General features: G+C 44.7%; 1 protein-coding gene across 6 annotated transcripts; it reads right to left on the bottom strand.

Moving 5' to 3' along the window:
* Positions 1-3,649: 3,649 nt before the first annotated feature.
* Positions 3,650-16,289, bottom strand: COQ7 (coenzyme Q7, hydroxylase). Of its 6 annotated transcripts, XM_045521218.2 has the most exons (9): positions 16,131-16,289; positions 12,783-12,961; positions 11,460-11,574; positions 10,578-10,717; positions 9,865-9,933; positions 9,484-9,547; positions 5,849-5,893; positions 4,396-4,484; positions 3,650-3,949 (listed from the first exon to the last, which is right to left on the bottom strand). In XM_045521218.2, the coding sequence occupies exons 1-8, from the start codon at positions 16,201-16,203 to the stop codon at positions 4,414-4,416; spliced, it is 756 nt and encodes a 251-aa protein (XP_045377174.1). In that variant the 5' UTR covers positions 16,204-16,289; the 3' UTR covers positions 3,650-3,949; positions 4,396-4,413. The 6 variants fall into 6 exon arrangements, 5 of the variants coding, with proteins under 5 accessions (XP_045377174.1, XP_045377176.1, XP_045377177.1 ...); XM_045521220.2 differs by lacking the exon at positions 5,849-5,893; XR_012500341.1 differs by lacking the exons at positions 4,396-4,484; positions 5,849-5,893 and having other exon boundaries at positions 9,356-9,547.
* Positions 16,290-17,541: the final 1,252 nt, after the last annotated feature.

Below are 17,541 nucleotides of genomic sequence, written 5' to 3'. Positions count from 1 at the left end.
TGTGACTTCATGTTCTAGAATTATTTTACTCCACAGCACTTAGGATAATACAATCCCTTGAAACATCCAAATAACTGAGATAATTATTCTTTTTAATGCCCATGTTGTCCCATTTAAACACACACACATACACAGAGTATCAGTAAGAAAGGGCAACAGGTGGCATTTCCATGCAATTTTGTATCATTGCAATGAAGCCAGTTGGAGGTTAGGCATGGAAAACGCCACACAAAGGCTGCTCGCCCAGCAGAACGAGGAGCATTGCTGTTCACCATTGTTCTCACCTGATGAAGGAACCTGGTCTGGACTGTGTTTCAGCTGTCACGGTCCCTAATAGGCTGGAGAAAACTGGAACAGCGAGTCACCTCTTAGCAGGAGGCAGTGCAGGAGAAGTGGGACAGAGCAGAAATCCGGAACCAGCCCAGAAAAGTAGGCTGTAAAGCCGGGGGGGAGCATCTATTTGGAGGCAGACTTAAAATAAAGCCCCCGTGAAATTAAACCATTGATTCTTAACTAGGGCTGCATCAGGGCCCCTGTGTGAGTGACTTTTAAAAATATATTCCTATTTTACGGCCCCACTCTGAACCTTTGGCTTCAGTAGGACTGGGTGGAGCAAAAGCATCTGTAGATTTTTTTTTTTTTTGAAATCTCAAAAGAGTTTATTCCAATGTGCATGCCCAGTGAAGAACTCCAGGATTAAGAAGTAGGAGATTCTGTATAACCATGGAAATACCAAGGTTAAAAAACAAAAACAAAAACAAAGGAAGAAAGTATCATGAAAAGAAATTCTCAAAAAGCAAAACAATATGAGAATGAATGTATGTATGTTCTTAAGTGACTGAAGTGTTGTGCTGTGCACCAGAAATTGACATAACATTGTAAACTGACTGTACTTCAATAAAAATATATTTAAAAAAACCCCAGTCAATAAAAAGCATTTGGAGGGAGAAGAGCTGAGATGTGGGCACAGGTGAAATGTGTTCCGGGCTTTGGGGCAGATGGACAAGAGGACTGAAGGGCACTCACAAGGTTGACCCTCCTTCCCCACTTCACACTTTCATCCAGAAGTTTCTAGGCGTGTTCATATTGAGATCAGGAAGATCGTTTGTTATTACTTGTACTTACTTTTGTTCCATCCGATGAGTCCATGTGATTTTTTTTAGCTTTCATTGGTTTATCAGGCATTGGTTGAGGGCCTCCTAAACCCCAGGGGTGGGGACAGGCCTTGACTTTGACATGAAGCCACGTTGGAGAGACAGCAGGAGAGCAGGTAATGATAAGAGGCAACACCAGTACAAGAAGCTGAGGGATGAAGGATGGGAGAGACGGTGCGGGATGACTTCACCTAAGAGGAGGTCTGGAAGGGCAAACAGCCTTCACCAGGCAAAGCCCAGCTCGCGACAGGAGGAAGGCGTGTGTCCAGAGGGCCGCACGAACTAACCAATAAACATTCAGTGCGGCCCCTTGGAGACTGCCTGATGCTTGTAGCTGGTTTCTTCGTGAGACAGAGACTAATCGGCCTCCCCTGTGTTTTCCTTTCACCCTTTTCTGAAAAAGAAATTGCATCCTCCCGGCTAAGGACGCTCAAGTCAGCGGGCCAGCGCAGCCTGGAACAGCCAGGGGAGCCCGCCGCATCTCGCAGTGCGTGAACGTGACATTCCACTCCTGGCCGACACTGGAGATCAGGAGGACGGACTGTCACAAACCGTAGCAATTTCCTGGCCTTGCTCGCCAGGCGTGTCCCCGTGACGTCCGGCTGTGACTGGCCGGGTGTTGGCCGCCCGCGGCCTCAGAACTTCGGGACTATGACGCCCTCTGGTGGCCGCGGGCGCCGGGGCGCCCAGACCTTCCTCGCCCTTGCAGCGCCTGGAGCAGAGCTTCCTACACGGTCCAGGAATCAAAGGCCCCGTGGGATTCAGTCACGGCCCTACAAGGACTGCCATTTCGGCAGCAGGAGTGGGAGGAAGCACGTCCCCGAAGGCAATGGGGAGTCTTTTAAACCTTTGAAAACATATTCAGTAGGAAAGTGCATTGTGCTCCCGCAGAGCCAGGAAGAGCGATTAGGAGGAAAGGGTTTTTTTGTTCCTCTCGGTTGGGAAAGGTCACGTTTTCTCCTCAAATTGCCCGGATCAAAAGGCATTAAGGAGGCCCAGGGGTGAGGGGCCAGAGTTTTTATCATACTGTCGAAGAATCTCCGGAAAGGTTAAGGACCCCAAAGGGCCCCTCCTCCTGAAATTCCATAGAGACAGTGCAAAGGTGGTCCCTGAGGCATCAGAGGTCCCCAAATTCTGTGTTAATAACCCAAATGCCCACCATTAGTGGTTAAGTTCAAGCCTCTCCAGCGATTCGTCCTCTGTAAAGGGCGTCCGTGGGGTGGGGGTCGGAGAAGCAGCGGGTGAGGCTGTTAAGAACAGTGCTCGCGGGCAGGCAGTAAGCGCAGCGCGGCGCGGCGCGGCGCGGCTCCGCTATGACGTGGAGGAGGACTGCCTGCCGCCAACTAGAGGGGTGGGTGGCTCTCTAAGTACTGACTTTGAAAGATGGCCAATATCGGTCTCCAAATGCACACTCAGGTCAAGATGCACGATATTATTCCACTGGGGAACAATAAAAATCCAAAGGTGTACACGTATGGGTAAAAGATTTTTCAAAATAGCATGGAAAGGTACACAATGAACTATTATTAATAGCAATTACTTCCAGGGGATAAGTTTGGAAGGGGTGCCTTTTTTCTTTTAAAACTTATATGCAGTTTATATTGTTCAATTTTGAGGTAAGGGTTACTTTTGGAAGTGAGGGGAAAAAAGAAATGTACTGTCTTCTGTGGCAGACCGTATCATGAAGTAAGGCAAGTGGTCAGTTTCCTGGTAACCAACCAGCAGTCTACAGGGCGAAATGCCTGTCACTGTGAACGCCCTTTTTAGCACTGTTAAAGTATTTCACCGTGTGCATACATGCATTATTTATTACAAAGAGTTTTAATTTTTTAAAAACAGGGCAATTTAACCTTGTATTTAGTCCAACAAAAATTCACTAAGTGCCAGGCACCGTGCTAAGCTCTGAAGATAAGGACATGACCAAGTGGTCTCAGCCTTCCTGGAGTTCATGGTCTAGTTCAGTGCTTCTCAAACTATAATGTGCTTGCAAATCACCTGGAAGTATTGCATATTGGTTATTTATTGCGGTACAACAAATGACCACCAAACCCAGCAGCTGAAAAACAACATCTATCATCTAACATAGCTGCTGAGAGTCAGGAACTCAGGAGTGACTCAGCTGGGCGGTTCTGGCTCGGGGTGTCTCGTGAGGTTGCAGTCGGGAAGTTGGCTGCAGTCATGTCACCTGAAGGCTTGACCGGGGCTGAAGGATTCACTTCCAAGATGTCACACAAACATGACTCCTGAAAGGGGGCATTGGTTCTTGGCCATGTAACGAGTAACTGCTTGCGTGTCCCCACACCACGGCAGCTAGCTTCCCCTATAGCTATTGACCCTACAGAGAAGGGTGGGGCCTGGAAGGTCTTTTATGACCTAGCAGCCTTGAAGTCTCACGCCATCATTTCCACCACATTCTGTTTGTTACAGAAGTCACTAGAGACAGCTCACACCCAAAGCAAGGGGAATTAGGCTCCACCAATCAGAGAAATACCAAGGAATTTGCGGACATACTTTAATAAAACTACCACATCTTGTTCAAATGCAGGTTCTGATTTGGTAGGTTCTGGGAGGAGCCCCAAATTCTGCATTTCTAATGTGCTCCCAGGGGACCCCACTGCTGTTGGTCTGTGGACCACATTTTTGAGTAGAAAGGGGATCAAACACATGCAAAGAACGATGGCTCAGATCACATCTTTGGGACTATGCTGCTTGCAAGGATAATATCCTTTGTCATCCTGGCATCATCTTTGGATGGTGTCCAATTTTAAAATCACATTTCCCCTGAAAGGTCAGAGCTGTAAAGCAACAGAAAGGCAAGATTACCTTGTTAGTACACGAGGACAAGCTGTAATGGAATTAAGAACAATCAAAGGGGGATTCAGAAAACCTCTCTGGCCTTGTTCTAGAAGCTCTCAGAAGCATAAAACATCAGCCATCAATTCTGAATGGGATGCTAAACAAACAGGAGCAAATCTGGGCTTTTAATAAGCATTGCACAAAGGGCCTTCACAGGACTAAGATTCCCAACTGCAATACAGCATCAGCTTTGATAAAGGAGGGCGAGAGCCAGCACCAGCATCTCAGAAGATCAAGGCTCCCACACGCTCTGCTGGTTTGCAGGGTGGTAGGTTAAAGAAATCATTTCCCCATTCAACAGCCTGGACTGAAACTTGCTTTCGAATACACATAAAACTATATATCCTATATTTTTTATTACTACGATCCATGTTATAAAACTCACCGTTGTAAAGTCTACGATTCAGTGGATTTTCATATATTCACAGGTTACACAACCATCACCACCATCTAGTTCTAGAATATTCATCACCCCTAAAAGAAACCCCATATCCATTAGCAGTTACACCCCATCGCCCGACCTCCTGCAGCCCTAGGCAACCACTGGCCGGCTTTCTGCGTCTGTGGACTTGCCTGTTCTGCACATTTCATGCAAACGGAGTCATACGGTGTGTGGCCTTTTGTGTATGGCTCCCTTCATTAAGCGTGTTTTAAAAAGTTATTATTGTGGCAAAATATACATAACATTTACCATCTTAACCATTTTCATGTGTAGAGTTCAGCAGCACTGAGCACACTCACACTGTTGTGCGACCAACCCTGCCATCCATTTCCAGACCTAGCTCATCTTCCCATATGGACAGTTTATAACCAAACATCATGTTTTCAAGTTTCCTCAATGTTACGGCATGGATTAGTCAGTACTTCATTCCTTTTTATGGATGAATAATACTCCATTGTACAGAAGGGACCACATTTTGTTTACCCATTTTCATTCATCAGCTGGTGGACATTTGGGTTGCTGCCACCTTCTGGCTATTACAAATAGTGTTGCTATGAATATTCATGTACAGTTACTGGTTTGAACATATGTTTTCATTTCTTCTTAGTTTATACTAGGAGAGGACTTACTGTATCATTGCAATTCTCCATTTAACTGAGGAAATGCCAGACTGTTTTCCAAAGGGGCTGCACTGTTTTGGATTCCCACCAGCAGTGTGAGGGTTCTGACTTCTCCACCCCTTCACCAACACTTGTTACCTTCCGTCTTTCTGATTATAGCCGTCCTCGTGGGTGTGGAGTGGAGTCTCGTTGTGGTTTCCTGTAGTGACTAATGATGTTGAGCATTTTTCAAATGCTTATTGGCCATCTGTTCTATCTTCTTTGGAGACACGTCCATTCAAATCCTTTGCCTATTTTCAGATTAGGCCATTTGTCTTAATGTTGAGTTGTACAAGCTCTTTATATATTCTGGATACAAATCCCTTCTCAGATACATGATTTGCAAATATTTTCTCCCGTTCTGTTGGTCGTGTTCTCTCACTTTCAGGATAGTCTTCTCTGAAGAACAAAAGTCTTTATTTTGATGAAGTTCAACTTATCTATTTTTTTTTTCACTGCTTGTACTATTGGTGTCATATCTAAGAACCTGTTGCCTAATCCAAGGTCACACAGATTTACCCTTACGTTTTCTTCTAAGAGCTTTAGAGTCAAAAGTACAATGAGGTATCACCTCACAACAGTCAGAATGGCCATCATTAAAAGGCCTACAAATAATAAATGCTGGAGAGGGTGTGGAGAAAAGGGAACCCTCTTACACTGTTAGTGGGAATGTAAACTGGTGCAGACACTATGGAGGACGGTGTGGAGGTTCTCTAAAAAACTAAAAACAGACTTACCATATGATCCGGCAATCCCACTCCTAGGCATATACCCAGAGGAACCTATAATTCAAAAAGATACATGCACCCCAATATTCACAGCAGCACTATTTACAACAGCTAAGACATAGAAACAACCCAAATGTCCATCCACAGATGACTGGATATAGAAGATGTGGTGTACACACACACACACACACACACACACACACACACACGAATATTACTCAGCCATAAAAAAGAACGCAACGATGCCATTTGCAGCAACAAGGATGGACCTAGAGATTATCATATTAAGTGAAGTAAGTCAGGCAGAAAAAGATGAATGTCATATGGTATCATTTATATGTAGAATCTAAAAAAAATGATACAAACCTTACTTACAAACCAAAAATAGACTCACACACATATAAAACTATGGCTACCAAAGGGGAAAGTGGGGGAGGGATAAATTAGGAGTTTGGAATTAACAGATAGATACACACTAGTATATATAAAACAGATAAATAGCAAAGGCCTACTGTACAGCACTGGGAACCATATTCATCTTCTGTAATAACATAAAAAATATATATATGTATCTATATGACTAACTGAATCACTTTGTTGTACACCTGAAACTAACATTGTAAATCAACTACACGTCAATAAAAAACAAAAAGAAAATTTTTCTTTAAAGAGCTTTAGAGATTTAACATTTAGATTTTTGGTCTGTTTTAATTTTTGTATATGCTGTGAAGTACGGGTCTAAATTTCTTCTTTTGCATGCTGGATCCACATGCAAAAATCCAGCCTGTATTTGTTTTAATCATCAGCAAGAAACATAAAGAATGGCCTTCCTTTGGCTTCCTGGTAGCATCTTTTCTTTCTTTTTTTATTTCCCAGCTAGAAGATTTTGAGTTTTACAGCAGGGGCCCAGTGGCCCCGCTTGACCTGGTAGCATCTTTTCGATAAATCTTCACTGTATTTTGCTGAGACGCACACAGGCATAGTTCTGAATTACTAGTTATGTGAAAATGACTTCTAAGAAGGGAGAGCGATTTCTGCATTGAATCCCATCGACAACTATTTACTGAGCACCTGTTATAGGTCAGTGATTAAAACAAAGATTCCCTCCTTACGGAGCTGACCTTCTTGCAGGGGGAAACAGACAAGAAACAGAACAAGTAAGTACATTATATAATGTGCCAGAGGGTAGTAAGTGCTATGGGGAAAAAAGTACAGAGCAGAGCAAAGGGAGTGAGGCATGTGCTGGGGTGGGGTTTGCAATTTTGAAAAAGGTAGTAAGGGTGGGTGTCCTTAAAAGGTGACACTTGAGCAAAACCTTAAGAGTTGGTGAGGGATTTGAGCATGTGGATATGTCGGGAAAAGGGTTCCAGGCAGAGAGAACAGCCACTGCAAAGACCGCAAGGCAGGAGCGTGCCTGACATTTGATGGTAAGGAGGCCGATGTGGCAGAGGGAGGAAGGGAAGCAGTCACAGAGGGCCAGATCATCGGGTCTTGTAAACCATTTTAGGGACCTTGACTTTTATTCTGAGGGAACTGGGAAAAGCCACTGAGGGTTCTGAGCTGAGCAGTGTCATGGTCTGGCTTACGGTTCAAAGGATCACTCTGGCTGCCAGGTTGGGAGTGGGCTGTGGGAGGACAAGGGTAAGGCAGGAAGAAGAGTTAGGAGGCTTCTGAAATAATCCAGAGGAAAGATGAGGGTGGGGGTGCGGAGCCCTGAGTGGCAGCAGTTGAGACAGTGAAAAAGGATTTGGTAGAGCCCTCAGGGTGTCCTGCTTGATGAGAGTGTAATAGAGGCGGGTGTCAAAGGTGACAGCAGAGATGCTGGCCTGAGCACCAGGAGGATGGAGTTGCCATTACCTGTGATGGGGAGGCCACTGCGGAAGTGGGGCCGGGGGAGGGGAGGCGGGGAGCTCAGCTTAGGGCATGTGGAGCTGGGGATTCTCTTGACTTCCATGTGGAAGGATGCTGTAGATAGATGGATACTGGAAAATGAGAAATCTGGGCTGGAGACACAGATGTGAAGGAGTCAGCCAAAAGGTGGGATAAGATATCAAAAAAAGGTGATGGACAGAACAGGGCCAGGGAATGCACCCTGGGAGCGTCTGGCCTTGAGACCCAGAGGAGAAGAACAGCCATGGAGACAGTTTTCCTAGCAGTTTGGGAGCTACTTAAGCACACCTTGACCCTCCTTCCTTCCCCTTTTTCTTCTCCTCTCCTCTCCTCCCTTTAAATGGGCACCTACTATGTACTAGGAACTAGAAAAGATGTTTAGCTCTCAATAAACTCCTAGTCTTTACAAAGCCATAAATGCACATTTATATAATATATACATTTATATAATTTATATAATGGAGATGTAGGCAATAACTGTAGAAATGTGGCTTTTCAGCTGTTAACCAACTACACTAACTACACTGCGGACATGTTTGTAACCGAGCACAAGAGTTTGGAATCTCAAGTTGTCCTCGACCCTTCTCTTCCACGTTTAATTTATTGCATTTATTATCAGAAGGCTGATTCACTTGATCATGTAAGATTAAATTCACTCTTGGTTTAGGAGAAAAGAGTGGCGGTAGAGGACTAAGTCAAACTATCACAGTGTCACTGTCCTTTACAACTGGACCCTTTGAAATGAGTCACCCCATCATGAGGTGCTGATGAAACACAGGGTGCTGGGTGTGGGGCAAAGACCCAATGATGTCTTCACACAAGACGCTTACAATCTAGTGCAGAGCTCCCAGCCCTGACTCACCCTAGAACCACCTGGGAGCTTTTGAAACCACTGATTCTGGGCTCCACTCTAATTAAGTCAGAATTTTTGATCTACAATCCGAAAAACATCCTAAAAAGCTCCACAGGACATTCTAACATGCGGCCAGAGTGGAAGACCACTTATCTAGGTGTTTTCATAAATTATTTAAAAATTTTCAAATCATAAAAGATTCAGCATGAAAATTATGAATCAGTATGAAAATTATAGTCCATTTTGGTCTATTCTTTTGGGAGCAGACCTAAAGGAAATGATTATAATTCAATGTCACAGATAATCCACGACTTAGCGTATTCTCTGATGGAAATAACCTGCCTTCAACTCACAACTCACAAGAGACGTCAGTGTTCCGCTCACCTGGTGGGCTCGACAGGCTTGCTCTGTCACTCTGAAACATCATCGTGCTTTTAAGTTACTTTGCGTTGCCAGTAAACTCAATTTTTTCTTCTCTTGAAGATTCCTGTTACTTTCTTAATGATTCATTCTAGATGTTTTAGGAAAAAATTAACTACAGACCAAACAAGGACCAGCTTCACTTGCTGTAATCTGAACCCACCTGGTGAACGGTCAGCCTTACGGCCATAAGGCTCCAGAGAAAAGTCCACACTGGAGGGTTTTATTAATGAAAAAAACCTCTTGCGGTTTATTAACAAAATTCACAGAAAAATCATTGTACATTTCCTTTTCTGCCAATGTCATTTGTTAAGTTACTATCATCTTTTATACACAGGGAAAAGGGGACATACTTTAAAATCTTTCTGATAAATATATCGCCACGCGGCAGCCGGCCTGGATGACGGTCTTCAGAACGGCGTATGCTGGAGCCTGTTAAAAACAACAATTAGCAAACAAAAGAAACACGGTCTGTGCTCACCTTCTGTTGTAAGACACAGGCCTGGTCGGGCAGGGCTGGGACTTCTCTGGGTAAGTAATGAGATCTAAGAAACAATTTATTTTAATTTAGAAAAAAAGCCAAACTATTCAAAAGATTGGGACACCTCTGCTACTGCCAGAACATTTGAACCACCTGGTTTCTGGTTTCTTACAGGAAAGGGGGCAGCAAGTGCTGGGGAGAGGCGGGAAGTGAGACCCCCAGGCCGGGGCAAGCTGAACGCTTGCTCTCTGCTGAGCAGCGTGCTGGTGCTTTCTTTGGCGGTCACACTGAAATCTACTTTTCTAAGAGCAGAAACCTTCTTGCCCCTCAACCTTCCAAATAAGGTGCCACTGCAAGCAAACAGGAGAGGGGGATCCCCACCAGTTCTGCATCGTGTTCCAGGCCTATGTCATGGTGCTCAAGCTCTTCGTCCCGAAACTTCCGTATCACCTGGTTAAATGAAAAGAAATCGAAGCAAGTCAGCCTTCCAACTCGCTGCTGTTCTGATTTATTTTGGAGGCTAAAGCCTCATATTTTCATTTAAGACACAGGGAGGCAAACCTTTCCTATAAAGGGCCAGAGAGTCAGTACTTCAAGCTCTTTGGGCTGCAAGATCCCTGTCACAATGACTCAACTCTGCCACTGTAGAGGGGAGAGCAGAGGGGTCACATAAATGGGCACAACTCTGTTCCAACAAAACTTTATTTACAGAAACAGGTGGTTGGCCAGTGGCCAGAGTTTACCAACCTCTGACTTAGGCTTAAAAAACCAAACAGTTCCCTTATTTGCTGTAGAACATTTCTGCGGACATCTATAAGTTCATTTGTTTAATCTGAAGGGTTTGTGCTTGTGCTCAGAATCTATCCATGACCCAGAAGTGAGGAGAACACAGGTCCGAACTGAGGAAACACAGATTCTAGTCCCAAGCACGTGAAGGACACACGGCTTTAGCTGCCTCAGTTCGCTTGTCTTTAAAATGAGGCGCTGCCCTAGATTTCTAAGATTATTCTGTAGCATTCTGTTTTGTTCCTCCTTCCAAACTGCGTACCTGCCCTTTCCCCTGTACCAGCCCCTTCCAGAGCACTGTCCAATACCTGAAGAAGCTCCTGGTATTTTTCAGGCTCCTCCTCCATCAGCGTCCTGATCTGGTTGTTGTAGTGATGTGCAATGGACTCCTCCACGGCCACGGTGCAGGCCATCGCGCCCGCCTTCCCCAGCAGGGCGGTTCCTGCACCTGGAATTGTCAGATTCGGGCGGTGAAGGACGGGACGGACCCCACTGGGGAGATGAGGTCATGTCAGGGCTTGTCGCCTCGGCACCATGGACCCTGGGGCTGGATAATTCCTTGTTGAGCGGGAATGTCCTGAACGTCAGGGGATGCTTAGCAGTGCCCCGGTCTCTGCCCGCACAGGTGCCAGTGGCACCCCCCGTTGGGACAACATCTAAAAATGTCTTTAGATGTTGCCAAGTGTCCTCAGGAGCAACTCACCACCCTTGAAAACCCGGGTCTGAGGTGGTGCCAGGTCACAGTGTTAAATGCACAAATCACATAGTAAGAATGCGCCTCCCTTTCCAACGCTCAAGGCAACCTTCTCATTACGGCAGGAGGGTCTTCCCTGGGGGGGAGGGGCCTTCATGATTTTATACCATTTACTCCTGTTTTTTAGGAGTGAGCAGATCCCAGGTTTAGAACCTTCATCAGGGAACATCGTCTGGCTACAAATGAATTACTCTAGCTTTTTTCCTCTCTGTGGGGTTTATTTCCACTGTGCCTTCTATTTATAAAAATACTGATTTTAAGGTTCTCTCTTAAGTAAATTTAAGCCAAAAAAAAGTCAGTCAATTTAACTTTAGAAAAGTATTAAGTAAATAAAAAGGCTACAAGAGGACACAGCAAGAGCTGTGGAAGTGGGTATTTAACGATTCAGTCCTCCCAGATGCCTAGGCTCACACACGCTCTCTGGACAGACACGTACCCAGCGCAAACCCCATCACGTTCCAAAAGGGCATCAGAACGGTCGGCCGCACCCTGAATGCAACCATCAACTCATTGAACTTTTTCAAGTGGTCCTTTTCTTGATCCCACATTTTCTGTAAGAAACACAAAAATAAAGACAGGTAAGCATGCCACAGAGGCCGCCTGCTATATACCAGGGGGGCCGCAGGCCCTGTCCAGGTGGGGTAAAGGAAGTGAAATGGAGACAATGATGAGAACTGCTATTTCCCTCACTCCCCTTGAGTCAATGAGGAGAAAACCTGAACATCAGACTATGGGTAAGAGAGTGACAACCAACCAAGAGAAGCCGCTGTTATCTCAATTCCAGAAAGTGGTGCCGTGAACCATGGTTCTTGCTAAAGTTCCTCGGACCCACAAGTGCCTATTAAAGGACAATGGTCCACATCTGTGAGAAATGACATGCTCAGCCCATTTCAAAATTAGGAGGGCAGAATATTACGTTTTATGTAAGACGGCTAGAAACGCATTTACATCAAAGAGAAAAGGGAGAATGGTAAGGAGAGCTGACACTTACAGAGCACACACAAGTGCCAACCACCGTCACAGAGCTCTGCACAGGGGACTCATCTAATCCGCACAACTGCCTTGTGAAGGACACACTGTTACTACCCCCATTATACAGATGAAGACAGTGAGGCACAGAGAGGTTAAGTAACTTGTCCAAGGACTCAGAGCAGGCAATTTAACTTGTGCTGAGTGTCTATTGCAGGCCAGGCATGGTATTAGCTGCTCTGCATACACCAGTTCATTTATTCTTCACCAAGATCCAGTGAGGAAGGTGTTCTCAGCTCATTTTGCAGATATGCCAATGGAGACCCAGAGAGGTCAGTTGACTCCCCCAAAGTCACACAGGGAGAGGGTGGGAGAGGGCTGGAATGCAACCCTGGCTCTGTGTGATGACAAAGCCCAGGCCCATCCCTCTGCCTCTCAGTATAAAATATAAACTCTCTCTGCTGGGCTCCACTCAGGGCGGGGCCATGATGTCTCAGCAGCTGGTACTTTCACTTAACCCAAGGACTCGTAGTCCTGCCCGCCCCACCATGAGATTTTAATCATACAGATACACTGTCTGTCAGTATACCTACTAGACGTCTGTCTGTGCTTTATACAGAAAAAGAATAATATTTTCCTTTTCCCACACCCACTCCCATAACCAATTTACACTCTCTTGGGGTCAACAATACCTCCCTTGAGAATGCATGACCCAGTGGGATTCATCCCTTTACAGCCTCTGGATCCCCCCCTGCTCAGCAGGCCAGCCAGAGAGGGAAGAAGTGCCCACCTGAATGACCGGCCCGACGCTCGTCCGACCCAGGACGGCCATCTGCCCTGCATAGATGCGGTTCGCTCCATATTCACCCGCATGGTCCACCCGGATTATTCGGTCCACAGCTGCCCGGTTGATGTTGTCTAAGGTCATTCCTGAGCTGCAAAATCTGACACTGATTTTTCTTCCATAAGCTGCAACGGAAGTGTTTATTCTTCATTACTGTCAGGTAGGGCTGAGGTGTTTCCTTTTACAGACAGAAGACGCACCTTAGATCAAAGGTCACAAACAAGCCCTCCAGAGGTCGGCTGTGCCTGTTAGCACGTTCTGTTTACCCTGTGGTGTTTTTGTTCTGGCTTTTAAAGTGAATTAGTTACCAACACTTACAACACAGAAGATTCTACCTGAAGACCTGGACTTCTGGCTTCACTTTTAAGCGTATGACGCTCTGAAAACACTGAGCCTGTCTCCTCAGCGAGCAGTCAGTGTGGCAGCTGCTCTAGATGGACATGGTTCTCCGGGCCACCCACGCCTCCCGGTCACCTTTTTGTTCCCAACCCTGGCTGCACAGAGCCCCTAGGGAGCTCTCAAATCCATGGATGCTCCTCCCCAGTCCTCTCTGGGAGGCGGACACTGATGTTTTTAAAAATCTCTGCACATGAATCTTCTCCGCAGCCAAGGCTGAGAACCATAGATTTAAGTTCTCTTAAGACACTTATACCCATGGGCAACTGATTTTGAGACTTTAGCCTTAGAGTTTAGGTTTCTTCTCATTATGGTACTTAATTTAACTGAACTCTTTTTGCCTTCAAAATGTAAATTCTTCAGGACAGATTAGACTTTGTCTTTTAAAGAAATCTTCAAACAGTAATACCTTGACTGTATTCTCCAGGCCTTGAGAAGTGTTTCAATGCTCTTTCGTATGACTACCATGTGTTTAATAGATCTTTTCCTTTAGGCTAACTTCAACACCCAGAAAATGTGTGGGAAGTTTCATTTTGGGTACATCTGTAGTTTTTTCATTAAAAAACTTGAGGGCTTTGGACATAAGGTATTGGGCTAGGCCTGATGAAATCCTGGGTGGTTCTGCACCTGAACTTCTCAGGCAGGTAGGATTTTAAATGCCTCACTCTAAACAAAGGAGCATAGACCCTGGAGTCCGAAGCATGGTGACCCAGCTTTGAGCTGGTCTTCCACACAATCTGCTTCATCTCACTCAGCATATTTGACTTAAAGAACTGGATGGAGTCCAAGTTCTGTCAGGTGCCACTCAGATCTATGGCATCTGACAGTGGGTCGCTGTGGTCTGTGGCCATGTTTTTATATGGAGAACAATTTGAAACATTTGACAAAGTCAAGGTAGCCTGTCCCATGTTTTTACCTCCAAGTCCAAGGAGGTGCTGCCACCAGTCTAGCCTACTTGCAGGAAGATGAGGCCCAGAAATTAAAATAAAAAATGATGAGATGACTCTATTTCTCAAAATAATCTTGTTTGCTTGTTCTTTGATTTTTTTCACTCCCACCCAAAAACATGTTAATAGGAAAGAACTTTAAAGACAACCCAATACCCACTTTTAAGACACGATTTACTGAGAAATCACAAGGGGCCGAGTGCACAGGATGAAGATGAGTTCAAACACTCAGCTGACTTCTGGTGGGTAGAATTATATTTCTATTAAAAACATCCTTGACTTTTCCCTAGCACTGCACTACTTTTCCAGATTCAGGCACCTAAAAGATGCTTTTTGGGGGTGTGTGGAGGGTTGGGTATCATAATATTTGCCATTTCTCTTTCCACAATCTCTGCAAGGTGTCTTTAAAAAGTGCGGGATGGACCACAGAAAGCACACAGAGCTAGAGTCAGAAAATACGCGTCCTGTCTCTAACACAGACCTTACATAAATCAGAATTGCCATTTCTTACATACAAATTGGGAATAATCAGGTTATTCCCTTTTTGAGGGGAAACACACAATAATAAAAATCTTTCTATGGAGTTATGAAGATAAAAGGAGATATAGGAAGCAAAGTAACTTTATGGATGAAAAAGAATGATTCTTAATCTGCTTTGCTCATTGGCTCAACAAAGAAGCATTAAAATTCATGTTCAACAATCCTCTGAATTTTACCCTGCATTGTCACACACTTATAAAAAATTGAGAAATAATAACATAAAATTGAGGCCCAGTGCTAGAAGCTCTCACATTTTATATTTGTTTTTCCAAAATGTGAAACACATATCTATGGTGGTATCTAGGAGATTTCAAGTGGTATATGGGAAGTTCATGGCTATGAACACACGCTAAATAACACCCATATTATTTAGTACGAGTTACTCTCTTTTAAATTCTCTTCCAATCCTTTTGGTTGCATCAAGGAGATTGTTTCAGTTTATAGCTGACATATATCAAATACCTTCCTAACACCTGCTAATCTACCTCTCTTACCAGAAAGGAAGATGGTCTTGGGTTCAAGCCTTGGTAGGCAGCAGTATTTAGTACAATAACTTTTTGTTTTTAGCGTATTTATTTTTTATGATCACTCTATTTGGGATATGCAATGCTGGTTTTTCTGTTTACCATAAGAATCTAGTTTCTGTGAAATTAATTTTAAGAATGGAACACGTTTAAGGAAAAAAAAGTTTAATTAAAAATGCAAATGTTATTGCTATAAAGCAAAAATCCTGAAGGTGGTACACGAATGATTTAACTTTGAGAAAAGGACTTCACAATTTTCGGAGGCAGCTCAAATGAAACGAGGAAAGGAGGAGCCAAGATCAAAGCCCAAGTCTCCCCACTCCAAATTGGATGCTCCTTCCACTACCCTGGTGCGTCTCAAACTTGCTAACGCATACGAAACATTTGAATCATTCGAAAGGGTTGTTAAAATACTGATTCAGTGACCCAGTAGGTCAGGGAAGGGACCTGAGAACCTGCATTTCTAACAGGTTCCAAGGGGTAGGGGGAGGCCGACGCAGCCCGTCTTAGGACTACACTTTGCGGGACAAGGCCCTGAGAGGTTACAGGGACACTCCTAGGACACGGAACTTTCAAGGTCGCCAGCTGTCCTCGACCCGGAACGCCGACCACACCTGCAGCGACGTCACGGCACAGGTGTGCAATTGTGATTCCCCAACGCGCCAACGGGGAAGCTGCACCCCAGAGCCTCCCTGCCAAAAATCACGCCCCTCCCACCCCGCCCCGCCCCGCCGCCAGCACCCGCGTTTCCAGTTGCGCAGTCCTGCTCCGTCGCAACCCAGTGACGTAGTAAACGTCTCTCCCGTGACATCTCCGACCCAAGCCTCAGGCGAGAAGTCCCCGACTCGCCCGCCCAGCGCGGGCCCGCAGTCGCGCGCCCCCTTTACCTGAGAGGGGCCGCGGGCCACCCACGCGCAGCCGCCGCAGGGAGCGAGCCGCCGTCGCCCCGGGGTAGCTCATCGCCGCGACTACAGGGCAACCGTTCCCTGAACGGAGGGGGCCAAACGTGCCCTTGGCGCGAACTGATGACGCACAGCCTACGTAAGACGGATTCAGCCCGCCCTTGCATCAGTGGACACGCCCCTAGACTGCGTTTCCATTCGATTGGTTGGAAACATCAGGTGAAACGATTCTATTGAATGCGATCACTAGCAATCACTCAGGAGCGCGACGGTAAGGTTGCCATGGAGATGAGAATGCTAAATTGCTCTGTGAAAGATCCCCAAAGGGTAAAAATTACTTAAATTATTTGTTGGCATAGTCATCGTATTTTTGCTTTACCAGCAGGGGAGATTTTCCTCTACTTGTAGCCTACAGCCACTTTAAAACAGTAATTACATTCTGAAATTAAATTCATATGGTCAGTAGTGGTATCTTTAGGTATTGGGGTTGACAGACGACTTTAAATTTCTTCCTATTCCTTTTCTCTATTTTTAGGTTTTCTACAGAGAACATTGATTATTATTTCCACTTTACTGTTGGTGTGAGTGTATATTGGTGCAAATTGGTTTCTTGAGAGGTGGGGTGGGGAGGTTTAGCAACATATTTCATACTTTTAATTTAAAGTCTATATCCAGTCTGTCAGTGTAGATTCATCAGTTGTAACAAATGTGCCACTCTGGTGGGGGATGTTAATAGGGGACGCTGTGCATGTGTCGGGGCAGGGAGTACATAGGAAATCTCTGTACTTTCCTCAGTTTTGCTGTGAACCTTAAACTGCTCTACAAAAATAAAAGTCTCAAGAAAGAAAATTTTGTTTACCTTTAAAAGAATGCATATCCACTGATACAGAAATCCTACTTTCGGGAACCTATGGAACAGAAGTAATTTTTCCAATGTGTGATGTATGTTTCTGAGGGCAAAAAGTTAAAGGTGCGTATCTGGAAGAATATATAACAAAACGTTTAATAATGGTAACTTCAGAGGGTTGGAGTTGTGAGAAAGGGGCCTTCATTTTTCTACCTTACACCCTTGGATTCTGTGTATCTTTTATCCAAGTTGCTATAAAACATTTAAGATACACTACTACTGTAAAATAAATGAAGTTGCTAATTGTTTTCAAATTACATTAACATACAATAATTTAAAATTATGATCAACTGTTATGTAAATTTTTAAACCCAAATACTTAGTGAAAGTGAGGGTGATGTAACATTCTCATGTAAAGCTCTTGAGTGTAAATCTGGCTCTCAAAAGCCCTAAAATGTTCTAAACCTTGGCTGTAATCCCACATCTAGGTCTCTAAGAAGAAAAAAATGTTGACAAAGATTTATGGATGTCCCAGTTACTATCAGGAAC

Source organism: Camelus bactrianus, chromosome 18, assembly GCF_048773025.1.
Source record: "Camelus bactrianus isolate YW-2024 breed Bactrian camel chromosome 18, ASM4877302v1, whole genome shotgun sequence".
NCBI lineage: Eukaryota > Metazoa > Chordata > Mammalia > Artiodactyla > Camelidae > Camelus > Camelus bactrianus.
Note: the sequence above shows the minus strand (reverse complement) of the source record. Positions and strands in the feature narration are given on the sequence as shown.

What these genes read in the sequence shown, in the direction of transcription:
- COQ7 (XM_074346269.1), bottom strand. Translation starts at nt 16,203, where the DNA reads ATGAGCTACCCCGGGGCGACGGCGGCTCGCTCCCTGCGGCGGCTGCGC. An exon ending in GCGTCGGGCCGGTCATTCAG is followed by an intron (nt 11,575 to 12,782) that starts GTGGGCACTTCT and finishes TGTTTCTTACAG; the next exon opens with AAAATGTGGGATCAAGAAAA. An exon ending in CCTGTGTCTTACAACAGAAG is followed by an intron (nt 5,894 to 9,483) that starts GTGAGCACAGAC and finishes TTTGAATTATAG; the next exon opens with GTTCCTCTGGGTATATGCCT.